Here is an 18,362-nt window from a genome sequence, read left to right as displayed (position 1 = left end):
TTAAACCTACGTAAGCTTAACGCTTACTGCGATTTTTTGTAAACAATAAAATTGAGTTGATAAATAATTTTTATGCTCAAAAAAATTAAGAAACATGGTAAACACATCAAGCAAAATCATTACTGAATAAAGTTAATGACCTAAAAGACAGCATTTCTGAGCAACATACAAAGATGATTGAAACTACTTTTGATAAGAATCCCACATTAAGCACCAAAAATATTATTCAACATTAATTCCTGAATATTTTTTAGTGGTTGGACAAGATGAAAAAGCAAAGGTGTTTCTGTTTGGTTCTATATTGATTATCTAAAAGTTCTCCATTTCAAAAACTTGAATAATACTTGTTCCATAATTGATACTGATGACTTATTCAACTATCATGCTTCTAATATATAAAATTATAAGTAATGTGTAAGTTAAAAGGTATATATGTTCACTTTTATACTGCTGGTGCTAAAAGTTGATATATACACATACTACTCCACCATACTATTCCACCATGTTTCAGATATTGTTGATATTTATGAATTTTTGATGGTTTATGAAATACAAGGTTTTGAAGGAGCTTATATTGATGATCTTGTAAACTTGAACATACCAATCAAAATAGTGGAAAACAGACACAACTTGCCATCTATAACCAATTTCACAAATACACACAACGTAGTTGAAGAAGGGTTTTTCAAATTCATTTCTATTAGTTTTGTTATTAAATGAATTTATAAAAGAACCCATATGTATTGGAATTATATTAATTTGTTGTTGAATAAAAAAACCAAAAATTTGGTCTTCTTGGTGAAATAATAAATGAAAATAAATTGACATTTTTTTTTTGATATTTTTATTTATTAAATAGCATCTGTCTAAAAGTATTCCACTAAGCTTGGAACAGATGTCATCTTCATCATAATTATTACTAATTCTCAATCTTGTTTTATTAATTTACAATGTAACATTTAAATATGTTCACTTTTTTACACAAATGATGAATGTATTTATGAATTTTTTGAGATCAGATTTGTTAACATCTTCCAACTACTTAGACGATGTTGGTTTGTTGTATTTTGGTTCCTATTTATGATAGAAACGACATTAGAAAAAATTTGAACTCGTTTCCATATATATAGCCCTTGCCAAATATAATCAGGATCAAAAAGTGGCCACAACCAATTTCACAAACACACGCAACGCGCTTGAAGAAGGGTTTTTCAAATTCATTTCTATTAGTTTTGTTATTAAATGAATTTATCAAAAAACCCAAAGGTAATGGAATTAAATTAATTTGTTGTTGAATAAAAAAACCAAAAATTTGGTCTTCTTGGTGAAATAATAAATGAAAATAAATTGACATTTTTTTTGATATTTTTAATTGTTTTTTTGAAATTAAATTCATCAGAAAGAATATTACAACCCAAAAAAGTTACTTTGTTTGGAAATGGTATCTTGTTTTTTATTTATCAAGGTTTCCTTTAATTATTTGCAAGGATTAAAAATACACCATACCATGTCAAAACATTTAAAGATGGGAGAGATGGTTTTTTTTCAAACTGTCACTAATAGTAACTTTTAATAAGAGCTACAAAATTCCATTAGAAAAAAAACAAAATGACAACCTCATCACCACTACCGCAACTGGAATCATCACTGTTATCAATGTCATTGTCAAACAATACTCTCCCACCTGTACTAACATCTCTCCTAAGACTTGAACCACTCATCGTATCATACATTGAAATGACAATAGTCATCATCTACTTGTTCATCACTATTGGTCTACTCCTCTTTATCATTTACTTCCTGCTCAAGTTGAGGCGGGAAAGGGGAAATTTAATGAAAAATCAAAAAAGAATTATTTATGGAGTGTTGGTTATGTGTTGCTTGGAAATTGTCTTGTTAATTTCGAGGATTATTTTCGATAGTCTTAACATTTCATTTGGATTCAGATATCAAGATTATTTTTCGGATAGGTATGGAAATAATGAAACAATAATTGAGGGTTTTCAAACTCTACTCTGGTTCAACAATACACTCGGACTAACACCCCATGAAGTTGGAATTCCATTCGAACAAATTGTCATTTATGCAATTGCAGAATCCCTTGAAATATGTATGGCATTGATGAATGTTCAAGTGATGGTCATTATCGTTTGGTTTGTAACGTTGGTTTTCATTGAAACATTTAGACTCTCGAGTGGAACACTTCGATCCAAAAAATTATTTTACTTTACAAAAATTGTAACAATTTTTACAGGTATTAATTCAGTTGGATTGGTTTTGATTACTGTATTTGTGAGTATTGTCACTATTTTAAATAGATTGGCCTATGCTGGAGATGATTTGGTCACGTACGGCTATATTTTATGTTTTATAATATTTGTGTTGGAGGTGACAACTCAAATTACAATGTTGGTGGTATGTTTACAAAATGTTTACGAGTCAATTTACAATTTTAATTAGATTGCAGCATATGCAGTTCTTAAAACAATTTCAAAAATAGCTGAAGATCAAAAAAAGAAGAGAAATTCCATTGTTAAAGTACTAATTTTACAAAGTGGATTATTTGGATGTTTTCTATTCGAAGCTTTTGCAGGTGGCAGTGGTGTTGCTCAACAAGATCCAGCACTCAGTCATTTTGCACTTGGATATTCAATATGTAACACTTTGGGAATTCTTGTTTTTGCATTCACTGCTTTGGCTCTCTACACACCCATTCACCTTCTCAAGGAAAATCAAGGATCTGATCAGAATGGTACCACCAGTAGTATCAGATCTAACAATTCAAAACACATTCAATCTGCCAGGAATACCAGTAGTACCCATAAATACAGTAAAAATCAAAGTGGTGGTGGTGATGGTGTGAGATGTGAATGTGGTGGATTTGGAAGGAAGTGAGAGGGGTGATATCACCATGGAGGTTTCATCATCTATTAGTGTGAAGGAGATGGCAGAAAAGCAACAACCCATGACAGAGAATGAGAGTATCCCTGTTTCTGAAAAATCAAATAGTTCTGATTCTGATGATAGAGTGGATCAAGTACAAGAATGTTTGTAAGGTGGAATAGGAATTTTTTTGGAATGTGGATTTATGAGTTTTTCTAAGCCATCGGTCGATCCTTCAAGGATGTTATTAACATTGATTTCTCTTTTGAACTTTGCATCCAGTACAAACAAACTCTATGACCATTCTAACAGGAGATTGCAATGTTGAGTGAGGTACTTGAAAATACACCAGGAACTTTGCCATTTTGAATAGTTTTTTGAAGGATAATATTAATTTTATTTAAATAAAAATGCAAACAGAGTTGAAAACCAATTTTGAAACCAATTTTTATCGGAACAAACATGATCACTTTACGAGTCAACAATCATCATCATTATATTTATTGATAAAGAAAAGAAAATTAAAAACACGAGAGCAAGCTCTTGCTTTCTATGATGAATTGAAAAAAAGTAAATTCCTAAAGTCATATTTTAATCGTGATTTGGAAAAACTCTCGGAATTGATGAATAATTTGATGGATTATTTGGAATATTATTTGAAAGAGGAGAGAGGAGGCAGACAAGGTTAAAAATCAAAATTTCATACTCTCGGAAATTGAAAAAAGAAAACAAATAATGATACAAGAATATTCAAAAACAGTGGATATATTATATGGAAATATTTATCAAGTTAAAATTGAAGATTTAGAATCGGATTCAATTGAAAATTTGACAATTTATTCGAAAATTAGTCACAAGAATCGAGTTGATCAATTATTAATCATTTTGGATCATTGTCAATGTGTATATAATCAATACTTTATTGTAAATAATGATGTACAATTGTATAAATATTTAACCTTATCTATCAAGTATGGAAATGTATATGAAAATGTAAAATATCTCGTCTATGAAAATTCTGAGCTCAAATCTAAAGTTTTAAATTACTTTATCTGTAGAGAGTGTAAAACCAATTATAATAATTTTAAAAAGTACAAGCAATTGAAAATTAACATTCTCAATTCATACATTCAAAGTATAATTAATAGATTGGGCGTTAAAACGGACTATGTAAATAATTATGTAATTTATCTCACTCAATGTGTTAAATATTTTCAATCATTTGGACATTTGAGGAATATTAACAAGTATCAACAAGCAATGCCTAAAATGATTAGACTCATCTTGACTCGGAATACCCACCAATTCTCTCATCATTGTAAATTGAATTATTCGGAAATTTTGAATAGTATTGGTCAGTATGATTCATCTGAAATATTGGAACAGAGTTTATTTCTCGATCATTCTGTTCATCCAATGCAAATATTCAAATACATTAAAACACAAAATGAAATGTACCTCTTGGATTTGGATCAATTCATTCAAATACTGTATGAAAAATTACACAAAGGAAAACCACTCTCTCAACAAAAATTCTACAACTATCTCATTTACAAATTTGGATATTTCAATAATGATCTTTTAATTGAAAAGTATAATGAAACTCAAATAATACTGAAACAATTCATTGAACAGCAAATTTCCAATATCATACTCTCCCCACAATGTTTTAAAGAGAAAGAAATCCTCAAATCCATCCTTTCCAAACTCAACATTGAATCCATCACCAAATCAGATCCAAATTGGCAAAATCATCTATCCAATCTCTACCAATTCCTTTTATTGAATGCCTATAATAAAATTCATTGAGATTACCCATTTTTGAGCACTAGGTCAATTTCTTAATTGATATTGAAAATTAAAAAACTTGCTTCCTTTTTGTTTCAAAAGAAAAAAAAATCAAATTCTTCATCACACACAACAAGATCTTTCGGAAAGCTTTTTAAAAAACACAATAATATCATCATCAAGCAGAATACATTTAATATAGACTTTTTACAATTATAATAATAATAATAATAATAATATGGGAGGAACCTTTTCATCATCGGTTGAAAATACTATTGGCCAAAATGATTTTCTAAATGATTTGTGTGGAGCAGAGCCTATTAGAAATCATGATGAATTTTGGAGTAAATTTGCGTATCAGTCTCTCTTATCCATTTCTCAAACTATTATTTCTCAATCAACGTTTTCCAATCAACAACAACCACAACAAAACAATGGTACATTATCCGATGGTGGTGAGAAATCATCCACCAGTAGTGGAATTGGGCTTGTAGCTCGAGCTGTTTCTTCTTCATCTGTACTCAATATCGGAGATTACTTTCCATTGTCTTTACTTCATCCTGATATTTTGGATAAACACTTGTTTAAATATGCATCACTTTTACGTAGGTATTAAAATTATTACATCTCTCTCTGATCAGAGAGTTAATTCATTAATTTTGATTCAAAATCTTTGTAATATTGACAATATATAATATTATTTTAATTAATTACATAATGATAACAACAACTTGTTGTGGATAATAATCAAATGAATAGATGGAAATAATTTACAGACAGGATCATTGAGTGCCTTCATGTTACAATTATCACAGTGGTTAATTTTGAGAATGGAAGAGGGAAAGTCGGATGAGTCAAACACTGAAGAGGATTTATCCACAGTGAATAGAGAGGCAATTCTTGTCACTTGCAATGCCTTTGTAATCTTTAGATATCTCATTCATAGAATTATAATGGATTGTGAAAATAATGCAGAGTATTTAAAAACACACTTGTATAATTTACCACCAGGTTTCAAATTGTCTGCCAATCTCATTGAAAATTATTGTTATATTGATGAGGAAAGAGATCCAGAATTTGAAATGGAAGGAAAGAATAGAATTCACTCACCTCTAGTGGTGAGAATATTCATAGAGACTATTTTATTGTTTTTGAGTGAGAATCGAGTGACAATTCATAATTATTTACTGCATTTGGAGGTTATGAACTGTCTTTTAATATTATTTAGTACCTCTCTCTATGGAGGCGTCATTAATGAGGATCAGGAAGAGGAAGAAGTACATGATACCATTGGTAAAATTCAAGAATCAAGCAGAGAGCATAATATCTTCCTGCAGGAGGCAATTTCCATTATGAGAATTAGAAAACAGTTCAAATCAAGTTGTAAATCATTTGATCCAAATAGATTGATACATGCCCTCTTGCAAAACCATATAACATATAGAATTACAAAGAAGGAGGCATCACCATTCCAAGTTTCAATTAGAACTACACTCCAAAAAATCTTTTCCAAATTGGGAGAGACTGCTTCCTCAATCCTCTTCTTGCCCTATAATGCCTATAGAAATATCTTTTATAAGGAAACAAAGGAAATTGAATATAGCGAGAAACTCAGTGAAATGCTTCCTGAACTCCTTGGTAGGAGAAGTATAATGAATCTTCTGTTATTGATATTTTATGGGAAGAATGATCACCGAGTACTTAATCCATACCTTTCACACTTTACAAATCTAACCAACTTGGATGATGTGATCATTTCTCAATTTAATTCGTGGAGCTTTAACGACTATTCAGAATATAAAGTCAAGTCAGACGATAAGAGCAACAATGGAATATCATTTGAAAAGATATTCAACTCTATTGTGAGAGATTTTGAAGAGGAGGAATGCACACTCCTCACCTATAGTTTGTTACACGACAACAAATCATTCAGAGAGTTTGTTCTTTCAAAATCAGACTCAGAGACAATCTTGTTACCACTCCTCCACAAGATTTACCATTCAAAGAATGACAAGCCAAATCACATTTATACTCTTCTGGTAGTACTCACACTTCTCACTCAAGACACATCATTCATGATCAATATCCACAAGCAAGTCATCAGTTCCGTACCGTGGTTTACTGAGAGAATTCTAGATGAAATTCATCTTGGAAGTTTGATTGTTGCTGTACTCATCTCTGTTGTTCACTATAATATTTCACACAAAAAGGATATGTTTTTGAATAGGTCTTGCCTTGCAATAATTTCCAACTCTGGTCCATACTTTTCTAACATGCACACGTATACAGCTCAAAGATTGGTCACACTTACAAGATTGTTGACCATTAAATTTGAAAAGATACGAATGTTGCCATCATCCACTGAAGAGGACAAGGAAACCCATTTTTCCTTACTCAAGTTTGCTCTAGAAACTATAAATTGTATTTTGGTGAATAACAAGGAGGGTGGATTGAGGAAAAATTTGAGACTAATTTATGAATTATTATATCAGAGACGTGTGGTCAAGAGACTTGAGGAATTGTCATTATTCCCTGATTATGTACATAATTTAAAGACAATAGTAGAATATTTTGATGTGCAAATTTCCAATATCATTAATATTGAAGGAAAACAAATGATTAATGACAAGGTTGGACAATCTCACATGTCACCATCAAGAGAGATTTCCAATGATGTATTTGATGAATATGTGGATAATGCACAACAATCCAAAATGTGGAGTTCAGAGAGCTACTTAGAGTGCATTCATAAAGCATCTCAGTTTTGGTCGACTAGTAGAGCTGAGCAACACTTGAAAGTTATTCAATTTTTGCCTTCACACTTCTCTGAAGATGGAGATACTGAACCTTTCTTTGTTTCATATTTGTGGAGTATTATAGCAAGAAATTGTTTGAGTTTGGCTATTGATTTACCTTTCGATGATGACGAGCAAACAAATAATGAAATAGAAGTAGTTACTGAATAAATTATTATTATTATTATAAATTATTACTTTTGATAAGGATATCCACAAAGTGAAATCCCTTGTTATAATCTTGATTCTTAGCGCATGCATTTAAAAGGAAGGTTTTGAACTTGCACACCTCTCGTGTTATTATCTTTTCAACTCCTTTTGATACAATTACATGAATAACATCACCACTCTTTAAAAAGTACTTTCCATCTCCTTCCATTTCATCTTCCAAAAACGATCCCTCAAAAGAGAGAGGATCTTCTCCACCTTTGGAACAATTGAACACAATCTTTCCCTTTCCATGTTTTTTACCACTCACAAATGATCCCTTATAATTTTCATTTCCATTTACCAAGGTACCTTCACCATGTTTCAATCCTTGTGACCATTCACCCTCGTATTTTGATCCATCAGCTCCAATATAGGTTCCGAATCCAGTTCTCAAATCATCAACCCAATCTCCATAATATTCCTCTCCAGAACAATAACGATAGATACCAAATCCATTTCTTACACCATTCTTCCATTCACCATCATATTGATTTCCACTCGGATACGTGTAGATTCCTTTTCCAGTTCTCAATCCTTCCAGATATTCTCCAGTAAAAACACCTCCATCCTTATACCATGAAGTACCATAGCCGTGCTTTGCGTCCTTCTTCCACTGTCCACAATACTTGTTACCTTCATTATATTCTTGCATTCCATATCCATGTCTTTCGTTATCCTGCCAGAAACCTGTATAGATATTTCCAAACTCATTCAAAAAGGTTCCCAGTCCCTCTCTGGCATGATTGACATATTCACCCTCATATTTGGATCCATCCTTATATCTCTTAACTCTATAATTCTTTGATTTTCTCAACTCATCATAAACTCTAAACTTGTCGATAACATAAACGTAAGGGTGGAAGTAGTAGGATGGATTTTGGTCCACATTGATCATTTCTATTCATTGAATCATGTTTTGAATTAACTATGAGATGCGATGAAAGATCAATAATCTTGGTTTCCTGCTTCTTTTCTGCCTTCTCGGTCAAGTCAACTGTAGAGTAGAAGTTCTTTTTGAATTCGTTCAGTTGTTTTTTAAGCTTTTCAATTTCCTTATTCTTTTTTCTGATGATGGTCCTACTTTCAGTTTCAATCTTGGAGATTGTGTCCTTGTATTCAATTTCCTTTTTAGTTGCCAATTCTTTCACCTTGGTCATAATCTTGGCTGTTGTAATGGCTGTTTGAGCTATTATAAAATCAGTATTACAACAGTCAAAGTTTGTAAATGAACTAATCAAGTTATAAATACTATTAAAATTTCCAAAATAGTCGTGTACATAGTTTGACACCATGCTGAACAGCCTTAATGAATGCTCAGTATCCAATTCTCTCAATGATCCTTCTATTATTTGCTTAATGATAGGAGATGTTTCATCAATCCATTCATTCCAATCAGTGTTCTCTCCAAAATTTAAAAACTCAACTCTATTTGCCAATCCTCTATTTAGATGAATTGTTATCATATATTTATAGTTTTTTGACTTTTAACAATGCTGAAATAAATAAAAAACTTACTGATCCAACACCAAGTCAGATCTACAAAAAAGTACTCTAATATCCGGAATCCTTAATAAAGAACCTGTAGATGATGCTCTAAAAGCGTCTGTTAAACTTGAAGATATTTTCAAAATTTCAGATCTGTGAACAAAAATGATCGCATCAGTAAACAATGATAAACTTACATGATCTGATGTGCTATAGCTTCCTCAATTTCCTTGTTTACAACTATGTACAAAATGGAACTCGATAATAGGGCCAACCTTATCAGCCGTTGCTTTTCAGTCTCCTTGTTGATGTCTACTTTTGAATGTACAAGAAGGACTCTATTGGATGAGTCCATCGCCGAATAAGATACATTGCATGATAATGATGATGATGAATTCAAATGAGAGTCAGATGATGATGTGGATGAATGATCAGATGATGATTCACATGCAATGAACAATGTCGAAACAATCAAAGTCTTTCGCTCCAATGAAGAACAGCCGATACAAGAAGCCTCAATACATTGAGAAGGATCTAGGAACTCTAAATTAATGTTTGTTCTTCTGATGAGAGGAGAAAACTTTTTACAACAAGGTTTTTCCTTTCTAGCTACATTCTGATAATCATCAAATGTGTCCTCATAATTATCAACTTCCCAATTCAACGATTCTTCATATCTATTGGTAAAGGAACAATCACTCTTCTCATCATCCAATTCGTCGGAAACCTCATTAATTCCAAACGAATCAAGACTCTCCATATCCTTATCAACCTTCAACTTTTTATACCAACTGCTTCCACTAGAAAGATACGACTCTACTCTCTTCATCAATCCGTTCGTATCCGATGATGTAAAATCTAACACTAAATCCTCACACTCCGTACTACTACCATACATTTGCAAGACCTCTTCGAACAAATCTTGTTGTTGTTGGTTGTTGTTGTGAAGATCGTCATCAAGGTTTCTCATTTTTTCTAAGGCACCAACTTCATCTTTTCAAAATCCAAAGTTTTTTCCTCACATAATTTTATGGTAAATTGTTGTGCAATGGAGGCGACAGTAAACATGCTTAATTGAAACATGATAAAATTGAATCATCGACAAGTGGTTACAGTTTGAGAGTGTTTTATAACAAGCATGGCCTTATTGGGAAGAGACATTAATTACGGTCCTTCGTTTTGACCCCACTCGTATGTAAAATAATATTTTCTCTACCCCACTCGTGTGTAATGTAATTTTATTAAAATTTTAAGAAAAACCAAGCTTCGCTTTCAGCTTGCTTGATTTTTCTTTATTGTAAAAGCTAGCTTAATAAAAGTAAAAAAATATTTTAAAAAAACCTCAATACAACTAACCCTCTACAAAAGCACGCACTTCCAAATGTTTCCACAACAACAATAACACGCCTTACCTTCGCTTCATGAATTCTTACAGCTATTACCATCAAGAAATTAATTAAGGATAACCATTGGTACAAACTGATGATTCATTACCTTAGAAGACACTTTTGTAAATAGAAAGGAAGATTAATCAACAACAACCAGCACAATACAATGGTTTGTACTTCACCACATACGGACAAAAATAACCAAAGAAAAAGTTAAGAAGACTTTCCCAGCAACTATAATTCCATAGGTTTAACAAGAGAAGGAATTGGAACAAGAAGAAGAACCACTATAGAATTAGAAACGTGGAGTACCAAAGAAATCACAATTTGAAGAATTAGTAAAGAAATAATTAAATAAATAATGTTTTTACCCCCCAATTATTTCGTAATTTTCTAGCCAACACCCCTAAATTAAAAGTAAGATTATTACCCCTCCTCCCCACTTGTAACATTAATTTGTGTCTCTTCCCATTGGTGCTAAAATTGATTCTCTTTCTAATTGAATTGTAGGCCTGTGAGTGCATGAATGATTATTTTGCTGTATTTGGGACTGTGTGGAAATGACGCATATCAAGAATGGTAATATAGATACAGTTGAAAATTGAGGAAATAAAGTGAATTATTTAGGTAATAGATTGAAAGATTGTTTGTTAATTGAGAGGTATTCTATGCACTTTGCATAATGAAATTTCATTAACCAATCGTTTTACAATTAAACTGCTTCACCTTTCTGCATTCGGTGACCTTCGTACGCTTTTACAAAGTGAAATTTATTTTAATATTTATACGTACGCTATTAACTGCGTATTTAATGCGATAACTAGAGGCATTGAGTTTTCCGCTCATAAAAAACTCCCTATTGGTTGGAAAATCTCCAAAATTTACAACAAACACAAAAAAATGACCCAAGACAACAAGACAGCATCCGTCACAGAAGCAAAAACATCATCGACAACAACAGGTTCATCATCTTTCCTCCGTGCTCTTCAACACTGGTCTGGTGTAGCCTTTTCTGTTTTTGCCTCTCTCCACGTAGCTACTACAGTTTCAGCCTCCGTTTCACCTGCTACTTATGATCTCGTCTTGGAAAAGACAAGAGGAATCTATCGACCAAATATGATGATGGAAGGTTTGGTTGTATTTGCTCCATTGGTAGTCCACATGATTGCCAATTCATTGATCTTTATGAGTGGAAAAAAATCAACAGCCACAGCCAATACATCACTTGCTAAAAAGTTACACACATACACTGGATATGCTTTGGGGGCTTTGGTTCCAATGCACATTTTTGGAACTCGTTTTATGCATTCATATGCTGGTTCTTTTGCTTCCATTGCTTTTGCAGCTGAGAAGGAAATAGGTCAAGGTGCAGCAATGGGTTATTTTGGACTCTTATTGACCAGTGGAGTTTATCACTCAATTTATGGATTGAATGTCGCTCTTGGGTATAAATTGAAGAAACCAGTAGTTTTGGCATCTATTGTTGCAGTTTTGGCTGCTTCTTACTATGGAGCCTTAGGTTTATTGGGCTACTTGTATCCTGATCAAATGGTTGCTGTTAGAGCTAAATATGATCAATTCGCTCATTAATTTTGTAAAATAAATAATATTTACTAAATCTAAAAGATTAAGGTAAAACTCAAGTTATATTCAATTTCAAAAATGATCAATCTGAACTGATTGCTTTACAAACAGCCACTGCACCAGGTGGGAACTCAGTCACATTTTTAATCTTGTCTTCAGACAATTCAGATTGATAATTGTCCAAATTGATATGTGCACCAATTGCAAAGAAACAGAGTCTTCCACAATTTGGATTTTCGAAATGAACCTTTTAATCCTAACAAGAATCTTGAAAGAGTATCCAACACAAAGTGCAAAGTCACTTTTTTTCATTTCCAACCCTAGACTAATTACCTGGCATGTAAAGCTTTTTGTTTTCCTTGGTGGGCTTGTTTCTTGTACAATATATAGACTTTCGTCTCTCTTGAGTGGAAACTTGGAATTTGGTAAGTTAATGTGAACCCGTAGAATCTTTAAAGGTTCAGTGAGCTTAATATCATCACAATATAGAGGAGTTGTGTAATAGGAATTAAAAGTAATATATCTATTATCTCCAATAATTCTAGGCTCTGGAATCATTTCTTTGTTGAAACCACCAGATAGAATTGCAACTTTAGCAACCAAATCTGTACCTCCCACTTTTGGTTGTTGTTTTTCAATATCAAGAATAAAGCCTCTCAAAGGTTTTGATTGAACATAACTAGGAAGTGGTCTGTAAGATTTTTCAATAGTTGAAGTGAGCTCACTAATTCCCTTATTTGTCTTGTAATTGATAAAGAACAAGTTGACGGCCTTGAATCCAACTCTTTTACCCATCCCTGTAATGAATGGGAATATTTTAGAGTGATATTCTGATTCATTAAACTCGTTACAATTTGAAACGTCCACAAGAACACCAACCTCCCTAATTCCCATTGTAAACATTTTTACAAAATTATTACTAACAATATCAATACTCCTCTGTTCCTCAATTGGTAATGAATTAGAGTCCTCTAGTTCAGCAAATTCTACACATTCTCTAGGGTCTATATAAACCAATCCAAAATCAAATGAGGAAAGTATTGAACAGTCGCTGGTCTCTAAAAAAGTAAACACATTTTCAAGAGAATCTTTCAAATGATAGTAAGGTTTTTTAGCTATAAACTCTTCATAAAGTTTCTTATAACTTGCAACACTATTTCTATAGGATGACAATATTTTCCTATTGAAAATCATTGACTCACACTTCATTTGCCAAAATTGATCATCATCATCAACAATGTCATTTACATGAGAGGAGCATCTCAAAAGTGCAGCCAATGTTCGATTATCCAGAAAAAGTGCCATCAGGCAAACAATTTCATTCGGAGCAATATTCAAAAAATCTAGCAATTTAATTGATTCATCATCAATAATATTTTCATCATGATTAGGTATTGTAAAATCGGAAAGTGATTGTTTATGATCAGATTCATATTTTAAATTACTAATATGACTCAACAAATTTCCAATCGCATTCGGAAAGGGATAGGCTGCAGCTGCTCTATTTTCCAATTCATCACTGGAACCAGGCTGTTGTTTAGTGAGTGCAAGCCTTTGAATCACCACAAAAAATTGTTTCATTTTTTTTCTTGAAATAGCTCTCTTTCGAATCATAATAATGGTTTGGTTCATTTTGCTCTTTCCTTTCACCACCTTGAACGAAACTGGAGCAATAGAGAGTGCTAAACACAAAGCGGTTGGAAATAATATATTCTTTGGAGGTGTTTTTAGAAATTCCATTGGTATTTCGCCAACTATTATTATCAAGCATCCAAAGTATAAGAATGATCAGTGTAACATGTTTTTGGTAAAGATGGATTTGACCACCAATGAAATTTTATGGTACAAATCAGAGATTTTGGAAGCTTGTGGAACGACATTGACTGCCATAGAAACATCAATTGAAAATAATGGTGATTGTGAATATGTGGCTGTTTCTCTGCTAACTTCATGGCCCTGTTGTGATTTTCTTGCCACAGGAGGTCCAGGATTGATGATTTACAATGCCACGAGTGGTGAAAGACTGTGGGCTCAACAAATGGTTGTTTATTATGGTAATATTTTGAGTTTGGCATTCGATAGATCTTCCTTGTTTGTAACTGGATATGTTGGTGATTCGAATAGTTTTGGAGTTGAAGTTTTTCGTGATGAAGATTCAGCTGGAAAAGTTTACAATACCTTCGCTTTAATGTTAAGGTTGAAAGATTGGAGTAGACAATGGGTTGTTCAAAGTATTGATACAACTTTTGCAACTGAAGACATGGGAAAAAATCCAAGACTAGTAACTGGAATATACCCAGTATCAGTTAGTGGAATGGATTTGTTAGTGTTAACTGGATTTTTCACACAAGGTGAATCAACCACATGGAGAGATTCAGATAATAACTTGGTCAAAATTGAGAAAAATGGTTTAAATGGAAATTATGTCATGCTACTTTATCAAAATGGTACTATTCTATCTTATCTTTCTACAACAGTGAACACATATATAGTTAGAAGAACAGCATCTGTTATTCTGTGTGGTTCAAATACTATTTTAGAATGTGTGGAATTGAGTTTACCAAAACTTGAAACAAAAAATGTAATGCTTTCAAATCAGTTGAGTTCTTGTAAATCTACAATTTATTCAGTGACAGGTACCGAGTCACTTGTTTTTATTGCAGCAAGGTTTGATTCTTGTAGAAACAATGAAATTATAGTTCAATCATTGGATAACAATTTAAGGGATGCAGAATGGATTTTGCGTGTGAATGGTACGAATGTGAACTCAGTTTTTATATCTGCAACCAATTCATACGTTGCTGTTTCATATGTTTATTATGGAAGGTTAATTGACCTTACAGGAAATGCATATAGTTCTCCTCGTTCAAATCTATTGATTCAGTCTTACAGCTCTAAAAATTACAAATCTTGTTTTGGAATTGCTTATAATGACACGAGTGTTTGCTCTGGACATGGCATTTGTCAATCTTCAGATTATTGTGTGTGCAATTATGGTTATGGTAATACAAATTGTTCTCAATTTACTTGTTTTGGTAAATTAGAATCTGGATGTAATCACGGTAAATGTATTGGAATAGACAAGTGCCAGTGTGATAACAGCTATTTTGGACCTCATTGTAACATTACAACGTGTTTTAACATCCCGTCAACCAATCAATCATTTGTTTGTAGTGGTTGGGGGAATTGTGTAGATTATAATACCTGCAAATGCAAGACTAGTTATTTTGGAAATGATTGCTCTTCCTTCATGTGCTATGAGGTGTTATCAAAATCAAATCAAGTTTGCTCTGGAAGAGGCAAATGTGTTTCAACAGACCATTGTGTTTGTCAAGAGAACTATTTTGGAGATAATTGTGAACATACTAGTTGTTTTGGTATTGATTCGAATAATTTCACAGTGTGCCAACGTTCTGGATTTTGTGTTGGCTATGATACTTGTAGTTGTCTAACAGGAAGTGCTGGTCCAGATTGCTCCATTCCTACATGTTATTCAATATCTACCCTATCAACAGATCAATTGGTTTGTGGAGGAAATGGCAATTGTGTTAGTAAGGACAATTGTGTTTGCAAACAATTCAATAACAGTTTACCAATGTATGTTGGCAAGCAATGTGAAACTCCTATCTGTTTTGGAAATATTGGTGTGGAATCTTGCTCTGGATATGGTGATTGTATTGGTCCTAATAATTGTAGTTGTCATGATGGGTTTTCAGGAAAGCTTTGTAATGTGGATGAAAATCTGCTTTACAAAATTCTAGTTCCAGTTGGAGTGTTGGTTTCATGTCTTGTATTTTTCTTACTGGTTAGTGTAGCTCTCTATATTTACAAAAACAGGTATTGGAATAAGAGAAAAAAGACAGAAATGGAAATGGAAAAAAAGCTTCTCGATATTGAATTAGAATTAGAGGATGAAAGAGGAAAGCAATTATCCTATTTGATTCCAATAGAAGAATTAGAATTAGTTGAGAAAATAGGTTCAGGTGGTTTCGGTCAGGTTTACAAAGCCAGATGGAAGCAAGTTAGTGTTGCTATTAAAAGTGTAGATTACAATGAAGATGATGAGATAGAACAGGAGGAAGATACATTTGAAAGAGAAGTTCTTTTACTCAACAGTTTGAAACATCCAAATGTTATACAATTCTTTGGTGTTTGTATCACAGATCGAAGAAAGTTAATGGTTATGGAATATCTTGGAGGTGGTTCATTGGATAAGTTAATTAGTGAACTTCGATTGAAAAGAAAAATGATCAAACTAATTGATAAGATTCGTATTTTATTTGGAGTTTCTAACGGTTTGAGTTATTTACATAACTTGAAACCGAAAATGATTATTCATAGAGATTTAAAAAGTGCTAACATTTTATTAGATGAGAATATGCAACCCAAGGTTTGTGATTTTGGATTGTCTAAATTGATTGGAAATACCAATTCAACCAATATGACTACCAATTTAGGAAGTATCCTTTATATGGCTGTAAGTAATACTAATTAATTGAACAATAGTATAATAACTTGTCTTTAAAGCCTGTAAGTATTTGTACTAACATTATTCATAATTAATTTATTAAGGAATTGATTGGTGACAGTAATATTTCAATTTCTAACAAGTTGGACGTCTACAGTTTTGGCATTGTAATGTATGAGTTACTTTTTGAGGAGAATCCATACATTAATCAAAGTTCTGAAAAAATTAATAGATTTTCAAAGTCTGAGATAACAGATGTGAATAGTTTCAGTATTCCACTCAAAGTTTCCAAAGGATTCAGACCTAAAATTCCATTCTCTACTGTTGAAGAGAGATCAGTATGGTATGGATTAAGGAGTATATGAAAGATGACAAGAAATATATGGATATTGACATTTTAGTTTCAGTTGTGGATCAGTATATTGACTTGATGAAAGATTGTTGGGATCAAAATCCAGATGAGAGACCTTCGTTTGATGAGGTTGCAGATCGTTTAGCAAATATTCTTTCCAAATTCAATATATAAATATCTAATAACCATCAATTACGTTTACATCCAAAGGATATGTGGTTTCTACTAACCTGATTGGTCGTTTGCTCTTGAGTTCGGTATTGGAATCTCAAGTCTCCCAATCATAATAAATGTGAGGAAAAAAACACTTCAAGTATTTGTATCATGGTACACCATCAATCCTAGGCCTAATGTGGCTAGAAAATCACAACATGGAGTTAGTAGAGTAATAAACACTCATTCACCATGGTTTTCTATTGATGTTTATATGATAGTCCACTTTGTTCAACAAGCTTTCAAAAATCTCCTGATTTGTACCTTAAAATTACCAAAAACAAGTTAGACTAACACTTTGGATGCTGTTTGTATGAAGTCAACAGCGAAATGATGTATTTCCAACAGCTTTGTGTTTAGCACTCGCTACTACACCAGGTTCTTTAAAGTCAAGTAGTGTGGAATGCTCTACGAAAATAATTAAAAAACAAGTATCACTTGTCAACTGAGACTGTTTTTATTTGGTTTATCAAATTGCTTGGTTTGGTTTATTTCCAGCACCTGACAAATGATAAGGGCGTGAAGAAACACCCATTTCCAACATTATGACAAAACAAAAAAACTCATATTTGCCATAGATTAGTCGTGTCAAACATTGTTAGACCAACACCTGTTTCCAAATGAAACCCCAATAGTAATTGGCAAGTTTCAAAGTGTGTTGTTGTTGTTGTATATATAAAAAAATCATTCAAAACTACGATAATGAATTATAAATTTAAAGTCATTTTGCCAATTCTCTGTTTCTCTCTCATAACATTCCTCCTGGAAAGACATTTTCTCTACTCGCACCAGAAATATTCTTCAAAACAACCTGGTGCTGCTGGAGCTGGACATCTCATGCATGTTGTGGTAATCTATGAAAACTCAGAAAAGGTTGCCTCTCCATTGTTAGCTCTTCCATCATGTCCCTCGCCTCCCCACCATGTAACTCTACATGTTTTCATGAATTCAACCAATACCATCGATTGTATTGTGAAGAGATTTGGTTCTTGTGAGAGAGTTTCGTTGAAATTCTATGAGTCGAACGAGTTGTCTGTTGACGCCAAATCGACACATTATAGTGCTGCCTCTGCCAACAAGAAGTTAAAGCTGATTGAATTCTTTCAACATAAATTGGCACATTTCTTGTTTTTGGATGCAGATACCTTCTTGGTTCATGGTTTTGATGGTCTAATCTATGCCTGGGAGTATCTGTA

The 18,362-nt window shown here is 32.7% G+C and overlaps 8 protein-coding genes across 8 annotated transcripts; 5 read left to right on the top strand and 3 right to left on the bottom strand.

The window, feature by feature from the left end:
- Nucleotides 1-1,608: 1,608 nt before the first annotated feature.
- NAEGRDRAFT_61834 (uncharacterized protein) lies at nt 1,609-2,895 on the top strand (the record flags this gene model as incomplete). Its single annotated transcript, XM_002682801.1, has 2 exons — nt 1,609-2,415; nt 2,461-2,895. 2 exons carry the CDS (start codon nt 1,609-1,611, stop codon nt 2,893-2,895), a joined length of 1,242 nt encoding a protein of 413 aa, XP_002682847.1.
- A 723-nt stretch (nt 2,896-3,618) lies between these two features.
- NAEGRDRAFT_61833 (uncharacterized protein) lies at nt 3,619-4,692 on the top strand (the record flags this gene model as incomplete). The annotated part of the gene is made up of 1 exon (XM_002682800.1): nt 3,619-4,692. The coding sequence occupies one exon, from the start codon at nt 3,619-3,621 to the stop codon at nt 4,690-4,692; it is 1,074 nt and encodes a 357-aa protein (XP_002682846.1).
- Nucleotides 4,693-4,909: 217 nt separating this feature from the next.
- Nucleotides 4,910-7,637, top strand: NAEGRDRAFT_61832 (uncharacterized protein; the record flags this gene model as incomplete). The annotated part of the gene is made up of 2 exons (XM_002682799.1): nt 4,910-5,276; nt 5,431-7,637. 2 exons carry the CDS (start codon nt 4,910-4,912, stop codon nt 7,635-7,637), a joined length of 2,574 nt encoding a protein of 857 aa, XP_002682845.1.
- Nucleotides 7,638-7,905: 268 nt separating this feature from the next.
- NAEGRDRAFT_2669 (uncharacterized protein) lies at nt 7,906-8,457 on the bottom strand (the record flags this gene model as incomplete). The annotated part of the gene is made up of 1 exon (XM_002682591.1): nt 7,906-8,457. A coding segment is annotated over one exon (552 nt), but the record flags the coding sequence as incomplete, so codon positions are not given.
- A 46-nt stretch (nt 8,458-8,503) lies between these two features.
- Nucleotides 8,504-10,131, bottom strand: NAEGRDRAFT_45406 (uncharacterized protein; the record flags this gene model as incomplete). The annotated part of the gene is made up of 3 exons (XM_002682590.1): nt 8,504-9,116; nt 9,192-9,314; nt 9,437-10,131. The coding sequence occupies 3 exons, from the start codon at nt 10,129-10,131 to the stop codon at nt 8,504-8,506; spliced, it is 1,431 nt and encodes a 476-aa protein (XP_002682636.1).
- A 1,318-nt stretch (nt 10,132-11,449) lies between these two features.
- NAEGRDRAFT_61830 (uncharacterized protein) lies at nt 11,450-12,139 on the top strand (the record flags this gene model as incomplete). The annotated part of the gene is made up of 1 exon (XM_002682798.1): nt 11,450-12,139. The coding sequence occupies one exon, from the start codon at nt 11,450-11,452 to the stop codon at nt 12,137-12,139; it is 690 nt and encodes a 229-aa protein (XP_002682844.1).
- Nucleotides 12,140-12,268: 129 nt separating this feature from the next.
- On the bottom strand, nt 12,269-13,714 carry NAEGRDRAFT_61829 (uncharacterized protein; the record flags this gene model as incomplete). Its single annotated transcript, XM_002682589.1, has 1 exon — nt 12,269-13,714. One exon carries the CDS (start codon nt 13,712-13,714, stop codon nt 12,269-12,271), a length of 1,446 nt encoding a protein of 481 aa, XP_002682635.1.
- Nucleotides 13,715-16,097: 2,383 nt separating this feature from the next.
- On the top strand, nt 16,098-16,553 carry NAEGRDRAFT_4535 (uncharacterized protein; the record flags this gene model as incomplete). The annotated part of the gene is made up of 1 exon (XM_002682797.1): nt 16,098-16,553. A coding segment is annotated over one exon (456 nt), but the record flags the coding sequence as incomplete, so codon positions are not given.
- Between the last annotated feature and the right edge of the window lie 1,809 nt (nt 16,554-18,362).

This window comes from Naegleria gruberi (genome assembly GCF_000004985.1).
Source record: "Naegleria gruberi genomic scaffold NAEGRscaffold_2, whole genome shotgun sequence".
Lineage (NCBI taxonomy): Eukaryota > Heterolobosea > Eutetramitea > Acrasida > Naegleriidae > Naegleria > Naegleria gruberi.
The sequence above is the reverse complement of the archived record's forward strand: the minus strand, read 5'-3'. Positions and strand labels throughout refer to the sequence as shown.